General features: G+C 40.4%; 1 protein-coding gene across 7 annotated transcripts in view; it reads right to left on the bottom strand.

Annotated features, from left to right (window-relative positions):
- The window catches only part of LOC135548692 (dual specificity tyrosine-phosphorylation-regulated kinase 1A-like), a 53,728-nt gene extending 32,934 nt beyond the window's left edge, over positions 1 to 20,794 (bottom strand). For 4 of the 7 annotated variants that reach the window (XM_064978534.1, XM_064978531.1, XM_064978532.1 and 1 more), the window contains exon 1: positions 20,166 to 20,794. Coding sequence is in view for 2 of the 7 variants with exons in the window: in XM_064978530.1 (XP_064834602.1) it covers positions 20,385 to 20,439 (55 nt within the window). In the remaining 5 variants the exon portion in view is untranslated. The remainder of the gene's footprint in view (positions 1 to 20,165) is intronic. The other 3 variants (XR_010456875.1, XM_064978530.1, XM_064978529.1) reach the window with 1 other exon arrangement.
- Positions 20,795 to 25,673: the final 4,879 nt, after the last annotated feature.

Consider the following 25,673-nt stretch of genomic DNA (forward strand, 5'->3'; position numbering starts at 1 on the left):
ATTTACTTTTTGTCAGCCAACAGGATGAGTAGGCCCTAACGAACAGCAAACAATCTACTATCCCCATAGTACAAAAGTCGACCTATTCTATTCTGTAAAATAAATTAATATTCCAAAAACAGTCTCGGACAGTTGTGGGATGCAATAGATCCCAAATTAAATACAACCACAAGCAACAACAAAAAACATACTTATGCAATGTAGCTGACACAACAGATCGGAATGTTTAGCTAAACTGTTCATAAACTATTAGGCTATTTCTTTATTATAAGCGTAGCAATGCGTACATGGTAGTGGGCTATAAGCGCCAATGTTCCATTAGCGGAAAACACCATTATCAAAAGTGAACACAAAAGCAATTATGCATGTAATGCTTTTATTATAAATGAGCATTTTTATGGTGAAAATTATCTTCCCCAAACTTGAAACTCAGTCGCTGCTTATATATGCCAGATAGGCACTACACCCCGTGTAAAGCAGGTTAATGTGCTTAATTTTAAGAAGTTATTTGGCCACTAGTTGTGATACAATCCTTATTCAAACACATAGGCCTATGGGCTAGGGTACATGAAGTGTGTGGCTATGATTCAAAAAAGTTGCACAAAGGTATTGTTTCTTATGCTGGGCATCATTCCCAAGTGATAATATATAATTCACAAGTGATAGGCAAATAGTCACCCACCAGACTGTTCTTGATTTAATCATGTCTTTACATATACAGAATAATATATGTGTGACATTTGTTCGGATTTAGAATGGACCATTATCATGCACCTGTATCGAAACAGGGGCAGCGGGAAAACTACACGTTATCTATGCACTTATATGGCAAATAGAGGATGCTTTCACCATGGTTTTGTTCTCTCCAGCCAAGTAGGCTATACTCCTGTTGTAAATATAAGCAATGTGCTAAATATTACGAAAGTTGAGAAATAAATATAGTAGGCCTAGCCTATAGAAAGCTGATGGGGTACCCATCTTTTTATTAGTGGCCACTGGGGTTGCACATTTTGGGGAATATTCAGAGATGGAAACTTTCTGTGGGAATTAACGGAAATGTATGCAAATTAATATTAATACCATTTAAATGTAGATGTTTTTTGCATTGGATATATTTACGATATCATATGGAGAGAGAAACATAAGCCTATTACAATTATGTCCACTTATGATGTGGTAAATTATTAAATCCTTCCAATAGAAAAAAAACAAAAAAACAATGTATTAATGAATTGAACTTTAATTAAATGAGTTGACACATGGGATGATTTCACTGAACAACAAAAGAAACTAAAGCTTTGGTTGTCTTCCTCTCAGGCTTACATGTCTTCTCCCTGGACCTCCTCAATGTCCACCTCTTGAATATCAGACTGAGGCCTCATCTTCACTGTCACTTTCCAACCTTGTTGAGGATGGCTAATTGTCAGGCTCAAAAAGCCTCAAATTTGCCCAGATGGCCACCAATTTTTCAAACCTTGTAATGGTCAGCCTGTTGCGTGCTTTGGCATGTGTGTTCCCAAACAAGGACCAGTTGCACTCTGTGCCGGCTGATGTTGGTGGGATTTGGAGGATGATGGAGGCAACAACGGAAGAGCATCAGATCCATAAAGTCCCTTCCACCAGGTGGCTGACGAGATATGTTGGCACGACTGCCATATTGCATCTCCATTCCAAATCCCTTGCTTGGAAGTATACTTTGCCAGTCTGCCAATAACCTTGCCCTCACCCAGGCCAAGGTGGTGAGACACGGTAGTGATGACACCATAAGCCTTGTTGATCTCTGTACCAGACAGGATGCTCTTAACAGCATACTTGGGGTCAAACATGTATGCTGCAGCGTGTATGGGTTTCAGGCAGAAGTCTTCACGCTTTTTGATGCATTTCAGAACTGCAGTTTCCTCTGCTTGGAGCAACAGTGAAGTGGGCAGGGCAGTACGGATTTCTTCTCTTACATCTGCAAGCAGAGTCTGAACATCAGACACAATGGCATGGTCGCCCTGAATCCGTGCAATGGCTACTGCTATAGGTTTCAGGAGTTTCAGGCTGCTTACCTCTCTCTCTCTCTCAAAATACATAATCCAGGAAGATCCTCTTGATGGGGCTGTCCATATCGGCAGACTGTGATATGGACATTTCTTGGAGAGACTCCTCCCCCTCCAGGAGACTGTCAAACATGATGACAACACCACCACAACGGGTGTTGCTGGGCAGCTTCAATGCGGTGCTCTTATTCTTCTCACTTTGCTTGGTGAGGTAGATTGCTGCTATAACTTGATGACCCTTCACATACCTAACCATTTCCTTGTCTCTCTTGTAGTGTGTATCCATTGTTTTCAGTCCCATGATGTCCTTGAGGAGCAGATTCAATGCATGAGCAGCACAGCAAATGGGTGTGATGGGACCAAGCAGCGTTCATGTTTGCAGCATTACCTGTCACCAGCGCAAATCCCTTCTGTGGTCCCAAGGTCATTGATGACTGCCTACAGCTCATCTGCAATGTAGAGACCGGTGTGTCTGTTGTCCCTTGTGTCTGTGCTCTTGTAGAATACTGGTTAAGGGGTGGAGATGATGTAGTTAATTATTCCTTGCCCACAAACATTCGACCACCCATCAGAGATGATTGCAATGCTTTCTCTATGATTTGCTTGACATTCACTTGAACTCTGTTGAACTCTGCATCCAGCAAATGATTAGATAAAGCATGTCTGGTTGGAGGGGTGTATGCTGGGTGAAGAACATTCAGAAATCTCTTCCAATACACATTGCCTGTGAGCATCAGAGGTGAACCAGTTGCATACACAGCTTGAGCAAAACATTCATTCGCATCTCTACCTACATTCCTCCATTGAGTAAAAAAAAAAATCAGATTCCAGGAGAACCATGAGCTGTTGCTATCGATAAGGTGTCTGATTCATCATTTTCAACTTGAATAGAAGTAGAGGGACTTTTGTCAGCGTTTGCTTGTTGTGAGCGCCGAGGGAACTTTATGCATTTGGCTAGATGATTCTGCATCTTTGTTGCATTCTTCACATATAATTTGGCACAGTATTTGAAAATTTACACAGCTTTTCCATCTAGATTAGCTGCAGTGAAATGTCTCCACACATCAGATTGTGGCATTTTCCTGTAAAGATTAGAAAAAAATGAGTAGAAAAAAAATACAATTCCATGTACAAATAAATAGTTAAGCAGTTAGATTAAACAACTCCTTTGTAAGATAAATGTTTTAAAATGAAACATGTATGGAAACAGGTGAATTAACACTCCTCAGTTAGCAGGCTCAAGCAAGCTAAAACCCACATGGTAGCAAAAACTAACTAGCAAAAGTTGTTAACAAGTTAGAAATTATTTAAACACACTTTGCTGTAGACTACTATTTACTAGTTAACAAAAAATAATGTATGTCTTATAAAATATATTCACCCCACCCTGTATTATAATCAAAACTTACCAGAAAGCATGTAGTCCTTGGCTCAGACAGAGTAGTAGGGTGGGCTCAATAGCATCTCATTAGTGTGCAAGATTTTGAGAATCAGTTGTACATGTGATGGTGCACCGCACATGTGTTGTGAGAATGCACTGTGCATGCAGAGGGTTGCAATTCCATTGAATTGGGGATAGTTTAACCAAAATATGCCACAACACCTAGAATTTCCTTATGTTTATCCCACAAAAAGTTCACTGTTATGAGCTAACTTTTTTGATGAATTTAAGCAAAATTCCTAAAATTCCCAGGTTTAACTTCCCATTAAAAATGTCCAGAAAAATTCCAGAAATTTACCGTAAAGTTTCCGACCCTTTGCAACCCTAGTGGCCATCGCACCGTTTTCTCACGCCATAGCATAGCCTATAGAAATGTTGCACAACATGAGCTCATGAAGTGTTTGATTAGATTATTGAATACATTTGCATTGATGTCAGAGTGATTAGAGGGACAACAGAGTTCTGAGCTAAGGCAGTTAGCAAGTTTGTTAGGCTACTAATGACCAGCAGCCACATCAGAGCTTGGAGAAGCCTAATTGCTGAGACTAAACGGTCATGTGGAATTTGACTGCCTTCATGAGTTGTGACCGCCGGTGTGGTGGTAATACGGTCACCGCAACAGCCCTAGGCATAACCAGCATCAAAACTAGGAAGTAATATGTAAATAAAGGATTAATGTTAATTGGTCTATTATAAATCAGATCTCCGGGTGACATGCGGCGGGCCAGAATTACATCCCACCCGAACAGGCAGAAATTTTCTCACCAAACAGCTCTTACACAAAAATGGCATTATCATAATTTTCACAATTTCAATGTTGTTATTTCGACCTCAGTTTGGAAATATTAGGGCTGTCTCCGACAAAAACGTTCAGTATATTTTTCCATATAGACACCCCATATGTGTTTAAATAAAATCAACTATATGCACTGAGCTTGTCTGATGCTTTAAGTGCACTGTTTGAATAAACAAGACAAAAATGACTGAAGGGGGAGTCAGAGAGCAAGATAACCAGAATAAAATATTAAAAAACAACTGCACCCTAAAGGCTACAACCTTAACCTTGTGGAATGCCAATTTATCTTACAATGTTTACCAATCTGCGTGTCAGTTATGGTTTCCATATGCACTGTGGAACAGTTTAATTAAAATAATGTCTTCGACCCAGGTGGAGCAGTGGTCTAGGGCGCTGTACTGCAGCGCCAGCTGTGCCATCAGAGACTTTGGGTTACGACTTTGGGTCGTAACCGGCCGCGACCGGGAGGTCCATGGGGAGACGCACAATTGGCCTAGCGTCGTCCCGGTTAGGGAGGGCTTGGCCGGGTAGGGATGTCCTTGTCTCATTGCGCACCAGCGACGCCTGTGGCGGCCCGGGCACAGTGCACGCTAACCAAGGATGCCAGGTGCACTGTGTTTCCTCCGACACATTGGTGCGGGTGGCTTCCGGGTTGGATGCGCGCTGTGTTAACTAAGAAGCAGTGCGGCTTGGTTGGGTTGTGTATCGGAGGATGCATGACTTTCAACCTTCGTCTCTCCCGAGCCCGTACGGGAGTTGAAGCGATGAGACAAAACAATTGGATAACACGAAATTGGGGAGAAAAAAGGGGGTAAAATTCAACAATTTTTTTTTTTATAATAATAATGTCTTCGTACCTCAAAATCATTATCATGTGATTAATCAAAATTCAATCTAAATGGAAATTATACAAATTTTTATGCATAACTTCTATTGCCATTGCCAACTATGTAAAAATAGCCTACATAAAGCCAACAAATATGAACATTGCAGCCTTCAGGTAAAAAATATCCTGATAAAAAATATCCTATGAATCACATTGGCTACACATGGTCGGTCTGCAACGAACTTGAAACATTGTATAAACTATCAACTGGGTCCGGCCCAAATTTGACCTAGCAAACTTGCAACATTGCATAAAATATTCTTGTCCCTCAAGAGTTTCTGCACCAGTGGGCCGAAGTTATGGGAATTCATTAAATGTATTACTGGTGATACATTACATACACAAGATTATGTGGATACCCCTTCAAATTAGTGAATTCGGCTACTTCAGCCAAACCTGTTGTGGCTAAGGTGTACAAAATCTTCCAGGTGGATGAAATTGAGCCAACCTCCATAGGCAAACATTGGCAGTAGAATTGTCTAACTGAAGAGCTCAGTCATAGGATGCCACCTTTCCAACAAGTTGATTTGTCAAATATCTGCCCTGCAAGGGCTGCCCGGTCAACTGTAAGTGCTGTTATTGTGAAGTGGACATGTCTAGGAGCAACAACAGCTCAGCCGCGAAGTGCTAGGCCACACAAGCTAACAGAATGAGACCGCCGAGTGCCGAAGCGCGTAAAACTAATCTGTCCTTGGTTGCAATACTCACTACCGAGTTCAAAACTGCATCTGGAACCAACGTCAGCACAATAACTGTTCATCGGGAGCTTCATGAAATGGGTTTCCAATGCCCGAGCAGCTGCACAAAGCTAAGTCAATACAGAAATAGTTTGTTGAGACCGGTGTGGAAGAACTTGACTGGCATGCACAGAGCCCTGACCTCAACACCATTGAACACCTTTGGGATGAATTGGAACGCCAGCTGCGGGGCAGGCCTAATCGCCAAACATCCATGCCCAACCTCACGAATGTTCTTGTAACTGACTGAAAGCAAGTCCCCGCAGCAATGTTCAACATCTAGTGGAAATCTGTCCCAGAAGAGTGGAGGCTGTTATAGCAGCATATATATATATATATATATACACAGTGCCTTGCGAAAGTATTCGGCCCCCTTGAACTTTGCGACCTTTTGCCACATTTCAGGCTCCAAACATAAAGATATAAAACTGTATTTTTTTGTGAAGAATCAACAACAAGTGGGACACAATCATGAAGTGGAACGACATTTATTGGATATTTCAAACTTTTTTAACAAATCAAAAACTGAAAAATTGGGCATGCAAAATTATTCAGCCCCTTTGCTTTCAGTGCAGCAAACTCTCTCCAGAAGTTCAGTGAGGATCTCTGAATGATCCAATGTTGACCTAAATGACTAATGATGATAAATACAATCCACCTGTGTGTAATCAAGTCTCCGTATAAATGCACCTGCACTGTGATAGTCTCAGAGGTCCGTTAAAAGCGCAGAGAGCATCATAAAGAACAAGGAACACACCAGGCAGGTCCGAGATACTGTTGTGAAGAAGTTTAAAGCCGGATTTGGATACAAAAAGATTTCCCAAGCTTTAAACATCCCAAGGAGCACTGTGCAAGCAATAATATTGAAATGGAAGGAGTATCAGACCACTGCAAATCTACCAAGATCTGGCCGTCCCTCTAAACTTTCAGCTCATACAAGGAGAAGACTGATCAGAGATGCAGCCAAGAGGCCCATGATCACTCTGGATGAACTGCAGAGATCTACAGCTGAGGTGGGAGACTCTGTCCATAGGACAACAATCAGTCGTATATTGCACAAATCTGGCCTTTATGGAAGAGTGGCAAGAAGAAAGCCATTTCTTAAAGATATCCATAAAAAGTGTTGTTTAAAGTTTGCCACAAGCCACCTAGGAGACACACCAAACAGGTGGAAGAAGGTGCTCTGGTCAGATGAAACCAAAATTGAACTTTTTGGCAACAATGCAAAACGTTATGTTTGGCATAAAAGCAACACAGCTCATCACCCTGAACACACCATACCCACTGTCAAACATGGTGGTGGCAGCATCATGGTTTGGGCCTGCTTTTCTTCAGCAGGGACAGGGAAGATGGTTAAAATTGATGGGAAGATGGATGGAGCCAAATACAGGACCATTCTGGAAGAAAACCTGATGGAGTCTGAAAAAGACCCGAGACTGAGACGGAGATTTGTCTTCCAACAAGACAATGATCCAAAACATAAAGCAAAATCTACAATGGAATGGTTCAAAAATAAACATATCCAGGTGTTAGAATGGCCAAGTCAAAGTCCAGACCTGAATCCAATCGAGAATCTGTGGAAAGAACTGAAAACTGCTGTTCACAAATGCTCTCCATCCAACCTCACTGAGCTCGAGCTATTTTGCAAGGAGGAATGGGAAGAAATTTCAGTCTCTCGATGTGCAAAACTGATAGAGACATACCCCAAGCGACTTACAGCTGTAATCGCAGCAAAAGGTGGCGCTTCAAAGTATTAACTTAAGGGGGCTGAATAATTTTGCACTCCCAATTTTTCAGTTTTTAATTAGTTAAAAAAAGTTTGAAATATCCAATAAATGTCGTTCCACTTCATGATTGTGTCCCACTTGTTGTTGATTCTTCACAAAATACAGTTTTATATCTTTATGTTTGAAGCCTGAAATGTGGCAAAAGGTCGCAAAGTGCAAGGGGGCCGAATACTTTCGCAAGGCACTGTATATCCCATTTTTTGTGTGTTTATTTTTATGGTTTTTTTTGTGTTAACAGCTTCTACTCCCAAGCCATAACTGTTGAACAATTAATCAAATGGCCACGCGGACTATTTGCATTGACACTGCCCCCCCCCCCTGTTTTTACATTGCCGCTACTCACCGTTTATTATCTATGCATAGTCATTTCCCTCAACTAAACGTGTATCCCCGCACATTGACTCGGTACCGGCTACCCCTGTATATAGCCTCGTTATTTTATTGTGTTACTATTTTATACTTTAGTTTATTTAGTAAATATTTTCTTATTAACTCTATTTATTGAACTGCATTGTTGGTTAAGGGGTTGGAAGGTAGCATTTCACGGTAAGGTCTACACCTGTTGTATTTGTAGCATGTGACAAATAACATTTGATCACTACACACGATAGGCGGATTTTCTTGTCTTTCAATTGCCGTTTACCGCAGCGCGTCTGAAGACCTTTGGGATAGGGTAATACTGTGCCCAGAGTAAACTGCATCCTACTCAGTCCCAGATGCTAATATATGCATATTATTAGTAGTATTGGATAGAAAACACTGAAGTTTCTAAAACTGTTTGAATGATGTCTGTGAGTATAACAGAACTCATATGGCAGGCAAAAACCTGAGAATAAATCCAACCAGGAAGTGGGAAATCTGAGGTTTGTAGTTTTTAAACTCAGCCCCTATTGAATTCAGTGGGATATGGGTTATGTTGCACTTCCTAAGGCTTTCACTAGATGTCAACCGTGTTTAGAACATTGTTTCAGGCTTCTACTGTGAAGTGGGACCGGATGAGAGCTCTTTGAGTCAATGGTCTAGCAGAGAGCCACGCACTGGTCACGCGCATTTCACATGAGAGCGACCTGCGTTCCATTGCTTTTCTACAGACAATGGAATTCTCCGGTTGAAACATTATTGAACATGTATGAATAAAATATCCTAAAGATTGATTCTGTACTTAGTTTGACAAGTTACTTCAACCTGTAATATAACTGGACCTGAACACGCTTTTGGATTTGTTTACCAAACGCCCCAACAAAATACGTTTTTTGGACATAAATTATGGACATTATCTAACAAAACAAACATTTATTGTGTAACTGCGATTCCTGTGAGGGCATTCCGATGAAGATCATCAAAGGTAAGTTAATATTTATAATGCTATTTTTGACTAATGTTGACTGCGCAACATGGCGGATATTTATTTTGGCTGGTTTGGGCTCTGAGCGTCGTACTCAAGATTATGGTTTTTCCGTTAAAAAAATTGAAATCTGACACAGCGGTTGCATTAAGGAGAAGTGTATCTAAAGTTCCAAGCATAACACTTGAATTTTCATCAACATTTATAATGAGTATTTCTGTGAACTCATGTGGCTCTCTGCACAATCACCGCATGTTTTAGAACTACTGAACGTAACGCACCAATGTAAAATGAGATTTTTTTATATAAATTACTTAAATGTAAATGTAATGTAAATATGCACTTTATCGAACAAAACATACATGTATTGTGTAACATGAAGTCCTATGAGTGTCATCTGATGAAGATCAAAGGTTAGTGATTAATTTTTATCTCTATTAGTGCCTCCTCTCTTTGGCTGGAAAAATGGTTGGGTTTTTCTGTGGCTTGGTGGTGACTTAACTGGAGGTCGGCCGATTAATTAGGGCCGATTTCAAGTTTTCATAACAATTGAAAATCGGTCATTTTGGACGGCAATTTTTTTGGTACACCTTTATTTAATCTTAATTTAACTGGGCAAGTCAGTTAAGAACACATTCTTACTTTCAATGGCGGCCTACGAACGGTGGGTTAACTGCCTTGTTCTGGGGCAGAAGACAGATTTTTACCTTGTCAGCTCGGGGGATCCAATCTTGCAACCTTACAGTTAACTAGTCCAAAGCTCTAACCACCTGCCTCACGAGGAGCCCAGCTGTTACGCGAATGCAGTAAGAAGCCGAGGTAAGTTGCTAGCTAGCATTGAACTTAATCATAATCACTAGTTATAACGACACATGGTCGATGATATTACTAGTTTATGTAGCGTGTCCTGCGTTGCATATAATCGATGCGGTGCACATTCGCGAAAAAGGACTGTCGTTGCTCCAACGTGTACCTAACCATAAACACCAATGCCTTTCTTAAAATCAATACACAGAAGTATACATTTTTAAACCTGCATATTTAGCTAAATGAAATCCAGGTTACCAGGCAATATTAACCAGGTGAAATTGTGTCACTTCTCTTGCGTTCATTGCACGCAGAGTCAGGGAATATGCAACAGTTTGGGCCGCCTGGCAGAATTTTAGGTAATTATGACATAGCATTGAAGGTTGTGCAATGTAACAGGAATATTTAGACTGATGGATGCCACCCGTTAGATAAAATACAGAATAGTTCCGTATTTCACTGAAAGAATAAATGTTTTGTTTTCAAAATGATAGTTTCCGGATTCGACCATATTAATGACCAAAGGCTCGTATTTCTGTGTGTTATTATATTATAATTAAGTATATGATTTGATATTTGATAGAGCAGTCTGACTGAGCGATGGTAGGCAGCAGCAGGCTCGTAAGCATTCATTCAAACAGCACTTTTGTGCATTTTGCCAGCAGCTCTTCGCAAGCACAGCCATGTTTATGACTTCAAGCCTATTAGCCCAATGGCTGGTGTAACCGATGTGAAATGGTTAGCTAGTTAGTGGAGTGCGCGCTAATTATGTTTCAAATGTCACTCGCTCTGAGACTTGGAGTTGTTGTTCCGCTTGCTCTGCAAGGGCCGCGGATTTTGTGGAGTGATGAGTAACGCTGCTTCGAGTGTGGCTGTTGTCGATGTGTTCCTGGTTCGAGCACAGGTAGGGGCGAGGAGAGGGACGGAAGCTATACTGTTACACTGGCAATACTAAAGTGCCTATAAGAACATCCCATAGTCAAAGGTATATGAAATACAAATGGTATAGAGAGAAAGTCCTATAAATACTATATTAACTACAACCTAAAACCTCTTAACTTGGAATATTGAAGACTCATGTTAAAATGAACCACCAACTTTCATATGTTCTCATGTTCTGAGCAAGTTACTCAAACGTTAGCCTTTTTACATGGCACGTATTGCACTTTTACTTTCTTCTCCAACACTTTTGTTTTGCATTATTTAAACCAAATTGAACGTGTCATTATTTATTTGAGGCTAAATTGAATTTTATTGATGTATTAAGTTAAAATAAGTGTTCATTCAGTATTGTTGTAATTGTCATTATTACAAATAAATAAAATGTATATACAAATCGGCCGATTATTCGGTATCGGCTTTCTTTGGTCCTCCAATAATCGCTCGACCTCTATTATAAATATTCACTTACCTTTGATGATCTTCATCAGAATGCACTCCGAGGAATCGCAGTTCCACAATAAATGTTTGTTTTGTTTGATAATGTTCATCATTTATGTCCAAATAGCTTCTTTTGTTCGGGCGTTTGGTAAACAAATCCAAAAGCGCGTTCGGTTTCAGCCGAACGTCGGACAAAAAGTTCCGTTACAGCCCATAGAAACTTGTCAAACTTAGTATAGAATCAATCTTTAGGATGTTTTTTTATCATAAATCTACATTAATATTCCAACCGGAGAATTCCTATGCCTGTATAAAAGCAATGGGATGAGAGCTAACTCTCTCGTGACCATGCCTCAGAGCCTGTGGCACTCTGCCAGAGACCTGACTCATTCCTCTCTTATTCGGTCTCACTTCACAGTAGAAGCCTCAAACAATGTTCTAAAGACCGTTGACATCTAGTGGAAGCCTTAGGAAATGCAACATAACCAATATCGCACTGTATCTACAATAGGGGCTGAGTTTAAAAAACTACAAGCCTCAGATTTCGCACTTGCTGGTTGGATTTTTCTCAGGTTTGTGCCTGCCATATGTGTTCTGTTGTACTCACAGACATCATTCAAAAAGTTCTAGAAACTTCAGAGTGTTTTTTATCCAATACTACTAATAATATGCATATATTAGCAGCTGGGACAGAGTAGCAGGCAGTTTACTCTGGGCACCTTATTCATCCAAGCTACTCAATACTGCCCCCCTTTCACCAAGAAGTTAATCCACTTCCCCAGAGTCAGATGAACTCGTAAATATAATTTTTTATGTCCCTGTGTGCAGTTTGAAGGAAGTTGCCAACTAGCGCAATTGCTAACTAGCGTAAGCACGACTAGAAGTCTAGCATGCTAGTAGATACCCACAGACTTCCAGTCATTGCCCTAACACTAGTTAGCATTGGCTCACTAAACTTCCTCTAACTTCCTTCATACTGTACACGAGAAACATAAAATGGTATCCACAAGTTCATCTGACACTGGGGAAGTAGATAAAGGGCATTGGCAAAATCCCGAAGTATCCCTTTAATTGTAAGGTACTTCATTGTTGACGCAGAAATTATTTTATAGAGATAAAACGGCTGCATTGGACATTTTAAGCTTTTGCGCTGACAACCATTGTGCTACGTTTTTGCCCATTGAAGACCATTCAAGAAGCCTACAAATGTAAAAAATAAACTACAAGGCTACTTTCCACATTACTTTCAAAGCGTGTTCTACTGTAAAAATAGACATTCCATCACAGAGATAGACAATGAATCTCAACCGATTATGATATGGGGAAAATACAGTTTATGCCAACGTTTGAAAATCCTTCCAAAGTTGGTGCAGTAACATTTCCATCAACATCCGTGTACGTGCAGACACGGTTCTCATGAATGTTGAATATTGGCCTAATGTTCATTAAACCTATGTGTTGAAAATTATCGTTTTTACTTTCTTTTTTTCTCTTGGCTATTACCCATACACAGCCAAAAACAGACAAATATGAACCGGCATAGAAATTACTGGCAGGAATCTTAAAATACAGATGCCCGTGTAATCACATGTTGAGGAGTTTGCTGCTGTGATTAAAGTCAAGTCAAAGGCAGAGAGAACACAAATGCTTATTGTAAAGTACACTCAGCATGTAAGTTTTCTATAAGTAGCCTAAATAAAGAATGTGTCCCTAAGGTAATTCTGTTTCCAAGGAATCAACCATGTCATGACTGAAGCAGAAGCCCCTTTCAATTTGGGATGCATGATATATCGGTGAGCATATCAGCATCAGATTGTATTAGCTAAAAATGCCAACATCGGCCCAATGTCTAGTTTAAAGCCGATGTGCAAAACGGATGATGTGCAAAACCGATGTCAAAGCTGACGTGCTTAGCTATAGAACTTAAGTAGCTGACGTAATGACGCCACGAAAAATACAGCGCTACACAGAACAAAATCAGAAAAATACCAAGCGCACATCTCGAGCAACTAAACAAGTTCAAGTCGAGCAGTAATTTGAAAGAGTAAGAACATTTCAGCGAGACAACTGAAAGGCAAAATCCATTAACGCCAAGATAATGGAACCCATTGCCCTTGACAATCAACCGTCCTCTGTCGTGGATGATGTTGGCTTTCGCCGACTGGTCGAGCCCCGGTACACACATTTTTCAGATTTGCCCCCCACCAGGTGCACAGTATTGTTGAAACGTACATCTATGAGCTACTTGCTATGGGCGTCACTGCTATTAGCGTCACGGCTGACATTTGGACCAGCGATGTCAGCCCGATGCGCATGCGGAGTCTGACAGCACAGTGGGTCGACTAGGATTTCGTACTGATGAAAGCCCTATTACATGCACAGGAATGTGCTGGTTCTCATACTGCTGCTGCCATTTCAATGGCATTTGAGAACATGTTTGAAACATGGACACACTCCTAGCGCCATTCGAACAACTGACTTGAGAAATAAGCTAATCAACTGTGTCTGCAGCAGACGTGATACCCTCTATCATGGCATTCAAACGCCTGCTCAACAAAACTGCCGACACAGATCGTGGGGTTAAAACTTACAAAAGTACTCAAGGCTGTGGACAAGCGATTCGGAGGCATTCTCTCTGAGCCTCGTTACTGTGTCACCACCATGCTCGATACTAGGTACAAGGACCACTACTTTGATGTAGAGAAGAAACAGGGTTTACGTGAAATGTAACACAGCTGGACATACAGTGCACAGTGAAAGTGTGCACAGAGGAAGAGAGGCCACGGACAGACAGAGCTGAGACTTCACTGCTTGACATGTATAATGAAATCGTGGTTGAGAATAAAATGACTATTATTATTTAATCATTATTTAACCAGGCAAGTCAGTTAACCTGTTGTCACTAGGGGGCAGTATTTTCATTTTTGGAAAAATAACGTTCCCAAAGTAAAACGGGATATTTTGTCAGGACAAGATGCTAGAATATGCATATAATTGACAGCTTAGGATAGAAAACACTAAAGTTTCCAAAACTGTAAAAATATTGTCTGTGACTATAACATGACTGATATTGCAGGTAGTAGCCTGAGAAAAATCCAATCTGGAAGTGCCTGTTTTGAATGCTCTGCGTTCCGATGCGTCCTTATTGAGCAGTGAATGGGCTATCAACCAGATTCCTTTTTCTACGTATTCCCCAAAGTGTCTACAGCATTGTGACGTAGTTTCACGCCTTTATGTTGAAGAATACCCGTAAGCGGCTACATTGCGCAAGTGGTCACCTGATGGCTCCCAGTGATTCTTGCGTAAAATACAGAGGTAGCCATTTTTCCTATCACTCCTACTGAAAAACCAATTGTCCCGGTGGATATATTATCGAATAGATATTTGAAAAACACCTTGAGGATTGAGTATAAACAACGTTTGCCATGTCTGTTGATATTATGGAGCTAATTTTAAATATTTTTGTGCGCTGTCGTGACTGCAATTTCCGGTCGATTTCTCAGCCAAACGTGAAGAACAAACGGAGCTATTTCGCCTACAAAAAAATATATATTTTTGGAAAAAAGAAACATTTGCTATCTAATTGAGATCGTGAGTGAAAACATCCGAAGCTCATCAAAGGTAAACAATTTAATTTGATTTCTTTTCTGATTTTCGTGACCAAGTTACCTGCTGCAAGCTGGACATAATGCTATGCTATGCCATCGATAAACTTACACAAATGCTAGTCTTGCTTTGGCTGTAAAACATATTTTGATAATCTGAGATGACAGGGTGATTAACAAAAGGCTAAGCTGTGTTTCAATATTTCACGTGTGGTTTTCATGAATAGGAATAGGAATTTTCTAGTAATATTTATGTCCTTTGCGTTATGCTAATTAGTGTCAGATGATGACAATGATCCCGTTCACAGGATGGGAGTTACAACAAGTTAAGAACACATTCTTATTTTCAAAGACGACCTAGAAACAGTGGGTTAACTGCCTCCTTAACCTCTTACACTTATGGTGGCGCTATTTCATTTTTGGAAGAAAAACGTTCCCGTTTTAAACAAGATATTTTGTCACAAAAAGATGCTCGACTATGCATATAATTGCTACTGTTCGAAAGAAAACACTCTGACGTGTCCAGAAATACAAATATCTTCTCTGTGCGTGCCCTAGAACGTGAGCTTCAGGCAAAACCAAGATGACTTGGCATCCAGGAAATGACAAGGATTTTTGAGGCTCCTTATATGGCTTATCTCCTTATATGGCTGTGAACGCAAGAGGAATGAGTCTGCCCTTTCTGTCGTTTCCCCAAGGTGTCTGCAGCATTGTGACGTATTTGTAGGCAGATCGTTGGAAGATTGACCATAAGAGACCACATTTACCACGTGTCCGCCCGGTGTCATGCGCCGAAATTGGTGCGCAAAAGTCACCTGCCAGTATTTTTCCATGGGGCACAGAGAGAGAAGCAAGCTTCCACGAACTGCATGTCAATGAAGAGATATGTGAAAAAACACCTTGAGGATTGATTCCAAACAACGTTTGCCATGTTTCGGTCGATATTATGTAGTTAATCCGGAAAAAGTTTCACGTTGTAGGTGACTGCATTTTCGGTTCGTTTCGGTAGCCAGGCGCAATGTAGAAAACGGAACGATTTCTCCTACACACAGACGCTTTCAGGAAACACTGCGCATCTGGTATGTGGCTGGGAGTCTCCTCATTGAAAACATCAGAAGCTCTTCAAAGGTAAATGATTTTATTTATTTGGTTATCTGGCTTTTGTGAAAATGTTGCGTGCTACATGCTACACAAAATGCTATGCTAGCTTTGCATACTCTTACACAAATTAGTCAATTTCTATGGTTCAAAAGCATATTTTGAAAATCTGAGATGACAGTGTTGTTAAGAAAAGGCTAAGCTTGAGAGCAAACGCATTATTTTAATTTTATTTGCGATTTTCAGAAATCGTTAACGTTGCGTTATGCTAATGAGCCTGAGGCTTAGTCACAATCCCGGATCCGGGATGGGGAGTTTCAAGAGGTTAAACATTAGCATTCTTACATTGCACATATTGCACTTTTACTTTGTTTTTGCATTATGCAAACCAAATTGAACGTGTTTCATTATTTATTTGAGGCTAAATTGATTTTATTGATGTATTATATTAAGTTAAAATAAGTGTTCATTCAGTATTGTTGTAATTGTCATTATTACAAATAAAAAATAAAATAGAAATCCGCCGAATAATCGGTATCGGCTTTTTTGGTCCTCCAATAATCGGTATCGGCATTGTAAATTCATAATCGGTCGACCTCTACTCTGAAGTTTCTAAAACTTTTTGAATGATGTCTGTGAGTATAACAGAACGCATATGGTAGGCAAAAACCTGAGAAAAAAATCCGACCAGGAAGTGGGAAATCTGAGGTTTGTAGGTTTTCAAGTCTTTGCCTATCCAAGATTTAGTGTAAATTTGGTCCGATTGCACTTCCTAAGGCTTCCACTAGATGTCAACAGTCTTTAGAACATTGTTTCAGGCTCCTACTGTGAAGGGGGGGATAAGAGCTGTTTGACTAAGAGGTCTGGCAGAATGCCATGAGCTAAATCATGCGCACGGCCGTGAGAGCGAGCTGCATTCCTTTTCATTTCTAAAGACAAAGGAATTGTCCGGTTGAAGCATTATTGAAGATTATGTTAAAAACATCCTAAAGATTGATTCTATACATCGTTTGACATGTTTCTACGAATTGTAATATAACTTTCTTTACTTTTCGTCTGGACTAAGTGCCTGCGTCTCATGAATTTGGATTTGTGAACTAAACGCGCGAACAAGAAGGAGGTATTTGGACATAAATTATGGACTTTATCGAACAAAACAAACATTTATTGTGGAACTGGGATTCCTGGGAGTGCATTCCGATGAAGATCAAAGGTAATTGAATATTTATAATGCTATTTCTGACTTCTGTTGACTCCACAACATGGGGGGTATCTGTATGTCATGTTTTTAGTCTCTGGGTGCTGTTCTCAGATTATTGCACGGTGTGCTTTTTCCGTAAAGCTTTTTTGAAATCTGACACAGCGGTTGCAATAAGGAGAAGTATATCTTTAATTCCATGTATAACATGTGTATTTTCATCAACATTTATTATGAATATTTCTGTAAATTGACGTAGCTCTCTGCAACATCACGGGATGTTTTGGAAGCAAAACATTACTGAACATAACGCGCCAAAGTAAACTGAGATTTTTGGTTATAAATATGAGTGTCATGTGATAAAAATCAAAGGTTAGTGATTAATTATCTCTATTTCTGCTTTGAGACTCCTCTCTTTGGTTGGAAAAATGGCTGTGTATTTCTGTGACTAGGTGCTGACCTAACATAATCACATGGTATGCTTTCGTCGTAAAGCCTTTTTGAAATCGGACACGGTGGTAGGATTAACAACAAGTTAAAATGGTGTATAATACTTGTATGTTTGAGGAATTTTAATTATGAGATTTGTTGTTTGAATTTGGTGCCCTGCACTTTCACTGGCTGTTGTCAAATCGATCCCGTTAACGGGATTTCACACGTAAGAAGTTTTAAGAACAAATTCTTATTTACAATGACAGCTTACCCCAGCCAAACCCAGACGACGCTGGGCCAATTGTGCGCTGACCCTATGGGACACCCAATCACGGCCGGATGCGATACAGACTGGATTCGAACCAGGGAATGTAGTGACGTCTCTTGCACTGAGATGCAGTGCCTTAGACCGTTGTGTCCGTGTGTGTGTTGGTTAACTATTCAAATGTTCTAGAATGCTTAAAAGGGCGCTAAAATATTGGTTATCTGTATCATTTTTTGGGCAAGGAAAATATTGGATATCGGTATCGCCCAAAAATGTAATATCGGTGCATCCCTACTTTCAATACAATTAGGCTTAGCCTATAGCGTCACAAGAGAACACTGATTGACCCACCAGACAGACTACAAACTAAGGCCAATTTGAGATCTATCCAAACGTAAACTTCGTAAACTTTACTATAGAAAAGGTGCTTTGCCATTGCTGTGCATGACTCTTGTAGCTGTTGTAGTAGGCCTAAATTAGCAACTCGCTGATTCAACCATGAGGTTGATATGATATTATGTACTAAAAGAGACCAAGAGTGTGACTATGAACTGAAAACTTCTCCTGGTGAGCAGGTGCTACTACATAACAATGATCAATTGACTGTAAACTTAAAATATGGGCCTTATCCAATACTTTTGAAGAGGAGGAATTTTAACAACAAGTTACATTGTCCAAAAAAGGTACATTTCTGACTTGATCAACAACAAAAAGCCTTCAAGCGCTCTACAAAAACTCAGTTATTTTACCCATCAAAAACATACTAGTGCCTGCTATGTATGAATTTTATTCACAAAGTCATGGGTACTTGAATGACAGCAGAGGCGGTCTACCTCATGTGAGTTCTCAAATTAATAAGTTTAATTTCCCCCACTGAACTTGATGCTTCAGTCAATGAATACTTTTGTCAACAAGTGTATCGTGTACTGTGATCTGGAACTTAAATTAAACTGTTTGTGTCAGCTACAAAATTCTTTATTGAATTTCAATTTGTAAATAACCAAGTCATCAGCCCAACTGAACCATGACCATGATTACACTAGGGTCAACATGTTAGCTTGCGAACTTCATCAGCAGACACACTAGGTCAACGTGAGCATATTTGCATTAGTTAGCTAGTTGATAACACAGTATCAAGAATGAATGTGTTGACGTAGATAAGCTCCCCATCCTTATGACTAGCTGTTAGCTGACTATCAATCAATGCTTACATCTCTTTGGAAACTGATGACTTGTCAAGTTAGCAGGTGTTTGCTAGCTGGAAGGCAACATGTGATTGGTATCGCCTCTATTGAACCCAGCTGCCTGGGGTGGAGTTACTCTTTGTAGCCAGCTTACCCTATCAATCATGTTACTAAAGCAACAAGATCATCAACACAACGGGGCCCTGCTAATGTTAGCTAGCTAACATTAATTAACCAAGTTGGAATGATGCATTAACAAACAGTAGAGAAGCAGTAGGTAGCTAGTAGCCTCTGCCAAGTCCCCAACAACCGGATTTTCCGGTTTTCAGGGACCATTAAAAGAGAGCCTGTGACGCGAGTTCCGCTTTTTTAAGTTTTGAAGGCAACACTCCATCCTAACTCCTCCACATTTACTGGATTGGTTGAACAGTACAGAAGAGAACCTCCCCCGACAGTTTTTCTTCTTGTCAAGACCAGTATATATGGCGATCTAGTTTCACGCGTGTATTTTAAGCCTGCTACTCTTTCACACGCTACTATCTATGTAGCTAACGTTAGCTAGGTAAATAGCAAACTAACGTTACTTACCCAAACAACTTTATGACCTAACTCGTTAATCTAATCTATCTTGCTAAAACAGCAAAGGTCCAGCTAGCAAGCAACACTGCCTTCCAATAAATTACATTCAAGGCAAGATGCTACTGTAGGTAGTTAGCTAAGTTTTCATATCTATCCATGTTAGCCAGCTGCATTGAATAAAGGTTAGCTAGATTGCTAGCTAGCGTTACTGGAATGGAGTAAGGCTAGGGTTCTAGCTAGCTAACGTTAAGTTAACTGTGGCAAGGGAAAGTTGGCTAACAACTACACCAACATGGCCTAAGCAGTTACAGTAGCGAGTTACCGTTAAACTTAGCAATGTTATTAACGATTCATATTGTTAACTAGGCCTGATGTTACGCGTTACTGCTTGTCATCGTATTGTCAATATGTGGGTGCACGTTTTCCCACCAAAAAGAAGAAACATTATAGAACGTTGAATGGTCATGTCATTACCAGCTAACGTTAGCTAGCTAGTTTGTATGTGAGCCCATTACAATGGTAACGTTAGCACTGTAACTGGCTAGTATGGCTAGCTACAGTTAGAACGAGAGTACAAACTTACCTTTGTCGCTGCCTGTCAGTCTTCCTATTCCAGAAAAATATCCTCATTTACAATCCCCAATGCCTTACGGCGAATTATTGAATACAGTCTCTTCTCCATGGAGCCCCCCCAGATTTCCCAACGTACAACCCTCACTCCTCTGAGTAGATGTCAATTCTGTTTCCAAATCAACAGCGCCTCTCCGTCAACTCGCCACCACCGTCAACAGCAGAAACTTACTGTATTCGATCTGACCATAGAGAAACCAACATTTCGATGTAGGCATGTACACCATTAGCTGGTCGATACTTCCATTTCAGCGAGAGTAGCGTTGCTTCCAAAGCATTTTTTTTTGTATACGGAAAAAAACTTGAAGACCCTGTTTTCTTGAAGAAACCTTTTTTTTGTAAATGTCACAAAATGGCGCGCGTTCCAAACCTGCGCAGCGTACCGGCCCGGCGGAAGACCATAGAAACTACAGTAAACCAATGTACTCAGTAAGCGCCGTTGTAGCACATCTACCAACCCCTTTCATTATATTAACTAATTTCTGTCTGGGCATAAATTTCAATGTACATGTCATTGCTATGATCAGTGGATTTACTATTCCGGGAAGAAGGTACATTTTTTGGGGAAAAACGAAAGTGGCTAACAAAATGGAGGCTGAATAAGAACGTTACCATGACGACTGTCTATCAAACGAAGAAGTTCCCGTATGGACCAATGACGCAGAAAAAGACCGTGCAGTTGTCATAGAAACTGTCAATCAAAATATTTGAAAGGGGGCGGGTCATAGGAGTGATTGTGGGAGCTAAACCAGAGATACTCCTTTCGCTATTCTCTCTGGCTAAACTCCTTGACGCAAGAAAGTGTTCGGTTGGGTCACGTTTGAACGGGGGAAACAACACCTGGGACATCATTCATTACCTACCCAACAATGCTGAGTGTACAGAAACTAGATTAGATGTCTAACCCTTCTTTTTACGGTCTATGGTCTAACACTATGGGAGTCAGTCAACAGGGGAACCGCTGCAGCCTGATCTCATAGCATTTTGTATTATTCTGTACTAAAATCCAAACACTATAAAGTATGATACAGTAAATTTAAGTTTCGTCAGTAGCGATGGCGTGGGCAAAATCACAGGGAAAGCCAAGCCAGGGAAAAAAAAAAATCATATTACAACCTGTGTTGTGATAATTGCATTGTTTGCTCTATAATCCTGTTAGTTCATGTGCATTGACACAGTGATATATAGGCCTAAAGCCGGGACAATAAGAAGAATAAAGAATAAATTCAACCACATATTTGTTTCATTAGAAAACCGGAGATCAACATCTGTCCTGTGAAGTCCACAATACATATTGCATGTAACAAACAGTTACAGTTGAAGTTGGAAGTTTACATACACCTTAGCCAAATACATTTAAACTCAGTTTTTAACAATTCCTGACATTCAACCCTAGTAAAAATTCCCTGTCCTAGGTCATTTAGGACCACTTTATTTTAAGAATGTGAAATGTCAGAATAATAGTGCAGAGAATGATTTCTTTCAGCTTTTATTTCTAAACTGCTATTTTCAGGTCTCGGATCGGGTTCAATTCCGGGCTTTGGCTGGGCCACTCAAGGACATTCAGAGACTTGTCCCAAAGCCACTCCTGCATTGTCTTGGCAATGTTCTTAGAGTCGTTGTCCTGTTGGAAGGATAACCTTCGCCTAAGTCTAAGGTCCTGAGCACTGCAGAGATGGTTGTGCTTCTGGAAGGTTCTCCCATCTCCACAGAGGAACTCTGTCAGAGTGACCATCGGGTTCTTGGTCACCACCCTGACCAAGGCCCTTCTCCTCCGATTGCTCAGTTTGGCCGGGCGGCCAGCTGTAGTAAGAGTCATGGAGGTTCCAAACTTATTACATTTAAGAATGATGGAGGCCACTGTGTTCTTGGGGACCTTCAATGCTGCAGACATTTTTCGGCACCCTTCGCCAGATCTGTGCCTCGACACAATTCTGTTTCGGAGCCTTGGTTTTTGCTCTGACATGCACTGGCAACTGTGGGACCTTAGATAGACAGGTGTGTGCCTTTCCAAATCATGTCCAATCAATTGAATTTACCACAGGTGGACTCCAATCAATGAATACTGAATACTTATGTAAAAAAGGTTTTTCTGTTTTTTAATTTTTAATACATTTGCAAAAATGTCTAAAAGCCTGTTTTCACTTTGTCATTATGGGGTATTGTGTGTAGATTGATGAGGAACATTTTTAATGTAACGAAATGTGGAAAAGGGGAAGGGGTCTGAATACTTTCCGAATGCACTGTCCATTCAGCCTTTTGTGAATATAAGGACATTTACGATAGATAAATGCAAGATCAATTATTTAGTATGTTTTTTCCCCTTTTTTCTATTTTTTTTGTGGAAGACTGCTTCACTTGGCATCACTGAATACACGCCACTGCATTTCGTATAGTATGTTTTAATTTGTGAATGTCCATCACCCATTTTGTATGATATATTACAAATTTGCAAAATGTACAATATGTTACAAATTTAAAAAATTTAGCTTATGATATGTTACGAATTCTCGTTAGGTGGATAACGTTAGCTAGATATCTAATGTTAGCTAGGCTAGGGGTTAAGGTTAGAGTTAAGTTTAAGAGTTAGGTTAAAGGGTTTAGGTTCGGGGAAGGGTTAGTGGAAGGGTTAGCTAACATGCTAAGTAGTTGCAAAGTAACTAAAAGTTGCTAATGAAATAAAAAATCATGAAGTTGTCAGTGATGACATTTGAACTTGCAACCTTTGGGTTGCTACAGGTCCATGTTATATTCCTGACCAAATACCTTACATTTTTATTTTTGTCTTCAGTAACCATCCGTCTTATGCAACCATACCAAATTTAACATACACTATATTTACAAAAGTATGTGGATACCCCTTCAAATTAGTGGATTCAGCTATTTCAACCACACCCGTTGCAGACAGGCGTATAAAATCAAGCACACAGCCATGAAATCTCCATTGACAAATATTGGCAGTAGAATGGCCTTACGGAAGAGCTCAGTGACTTTCAATGTGGCACCGTCATAGGATGCCACCTTTCTAACAAGTCAGTTTCTCAAATTGTTGCCCTGCTAGAGCTGCCCCGGTCAACTATAAGTCCTGTTATTGTGAAGTGGAAACATCTATGAGCAACAACGGCTCAGCCTCGGAGTGGTAGGCCACACAAGCTCGCAGAACGGAACCACGGAGTGTTGAAACGCGCAGTGTGTAAAAAAAATAGTCTGTAACACTCACTATAAAGGTCCAAACTGCCTCTGGAACCAACGTCAGCACAATAACTGTTCATCTGGAGCTTCATGAAATGGGTTTCCATGGCTGAGCAGCCATACACAAGCCTATGATCACCATGCGCAATGCCCGACGGACAAATCTGGGTTTGGCGGATGCCAGGAGAACGCCACCTGCCCGAATGCATATTGCCAATTGTAATGTTTGGTGGAGAAGGAATAATGGTCTGGGACAGGCATATACAGGTCACCTTGGCCTAGAGAGATTTACACTTTTATCAAAATGTCATGCCAGGGTAAGCCTACACGAAACACAGCCCTTATTTTAAGTGTTTCAAAAATCCCTTATGGGAAAAATGAATAGTGGAAAACAATTGGAACCATTTCCCTGTTTGACCACTAGGTTTATGGGTATTATGACTCATACTGTGGTCATTTACGATTGGCAATGACGATGGCCTATTTTGAAAATTAGGTATGTCTCATGGTGTTTGAGGGTATAAAAATTGAAACATTTCTTAGACAATATGTATGGGCATAGGCAGACATTGCAGTTGGGGGATGCATTTTATGCATATTTGAAAATAATATTGATTAGGCTAAACAGTCGGTTCAAAACTTTGATTAAGAAATTAAGTAATAAATAAATTGTGTTCCTGCACTGAAATAAAAATGTGCACTACACTACTGGATAAGATTGTTGTTCATGAGGCATTTCTCAGTTACATTCTTAAAGTATCAATGGATAATAATTTAAATGTTTAAAAAATGGGTGTACCCTTTCCCCCTCTCTTTCTCTCTCATCTCTCTCTTGCTCTCTCTCTCTCTCTTTATTCTCTAATCCCCTCTTTCCATCACTCTCTTTCTCTCTCCTCTCTCTCTTTCTTACTCTCTCTATTCTCTAATCTCCTCTCTCAATCACTCTCTTCTTCCTCTCTTTCTCCCCCTCTCTCTCCCTCCTCTTTATATTACAGAGGATGGAACAGTGTTTTTGTGTAACTACAGGGAGAAAATTAAGAACCATGTTGAGGATGACTTAAGCCACTTCCTGTTTCCAAAAGGTGAACCTCAGCACAGGGCATCCCTATAAGGTCACGGTGGGTTGTGTGCAAGGACGGTTAGCTAGCTCAATCGCAGTCCACAGGGGCGTCATGGTTATGTAAGGTTCGTAGGTAATGTTTTCTAAGGAAGAAAGGCCTTGTTCTCTGTGGGACAAAGTTAATTTCAGGTGTAGGCATGCGTTCATCGGGAGCCTCTGCTGAATGATCCCATATGTGAATTGTGTTTCTAGCCTCAACCATTTTACCAATGTCACTCAAAAGCACATTAAGGCCTACCTTTCTGCCATGTAGTGGGGGAGGGGCAAATTCATTCAATGTTAATTGGATTATGGTTATGTCTATGGTTGAGGCCCTAACCCTATCTTCAACTCCACTCCCAGCTCAACCCTAACCTGACAGACAAATAGACAGGCAGGCAGGCAGGCAGACATTCAGACTCTAACCTCAACCCTAAACCTAAGTCTAGCTTCATGTCCACATCCTGGCTCAAATCTTACTCTATCCTCGACCCCAAACTTAACCCTAGCTTCATGTCCCACATCCCGACTCAACCCTAGCCATAGGGTTATGGTTGAGGTTGGAGTTAGGGTTGAGAAGGGATGTGGGCAAGAAGTTAAGGTTAGGCTTATGGCTACGGTTAGGGTTGAGCCGAGATGAAGCGTGAGTTAGGGTTAGTTTTAGGGATGAGTCTTAGGTGAGGGTTGAGCCGAAATATGGACTTGAAGCTAGAGTTAGGGTGAGGGCCTCAACCCTAGACCAGTGGCCGTTGGTGCCATTCAAGATTAGGGAGGACACATTTTTTTTAATGAGCATGGCCTTATTTCTATTACAGCATATTGGTTGACTGTCATTCATATTCCATCCACCCAGCTCAAAGAAACATCAATAGATTTAGGCTACTACATGATACTCGAATTTGCCCTATACCCATCATAAGGTTGCTACAACCTAGTCTACAAATGAAAGTTCATAACGTAGGTGCACAGGGCAAAAGACAAATTGGAGTAATCAAGGTGACAGACAGTGACACATTCAATACTGCATTGCACACTTTTATCTGCATCTAGCTGATCTGTGGTGTAATCATTGGTCCAAAAAGTTGCAACAACAGTTTACTGGACAAATTTCCCTCCCCATTTCATTCTGTTTGTTACAGTTTAAGAAATGTTTTGCAACATAATCAGTGC

This window comes from Oncorhynchus masou, chromosome 11 (assembly GCF_036934945.1).
Source record: "Oncorhynchus masou masou isolate Uvic2021 chromosome 11, UVic_Omas_1.1, whole genome shotgun sequence".
Taxonomy (NCBI): Eukaryota; Metazoa; Chordata; class Actinopteri; order Salmoniformes; family Salmonidae; genus Oncorhynchus; species Oncorhynchus masou.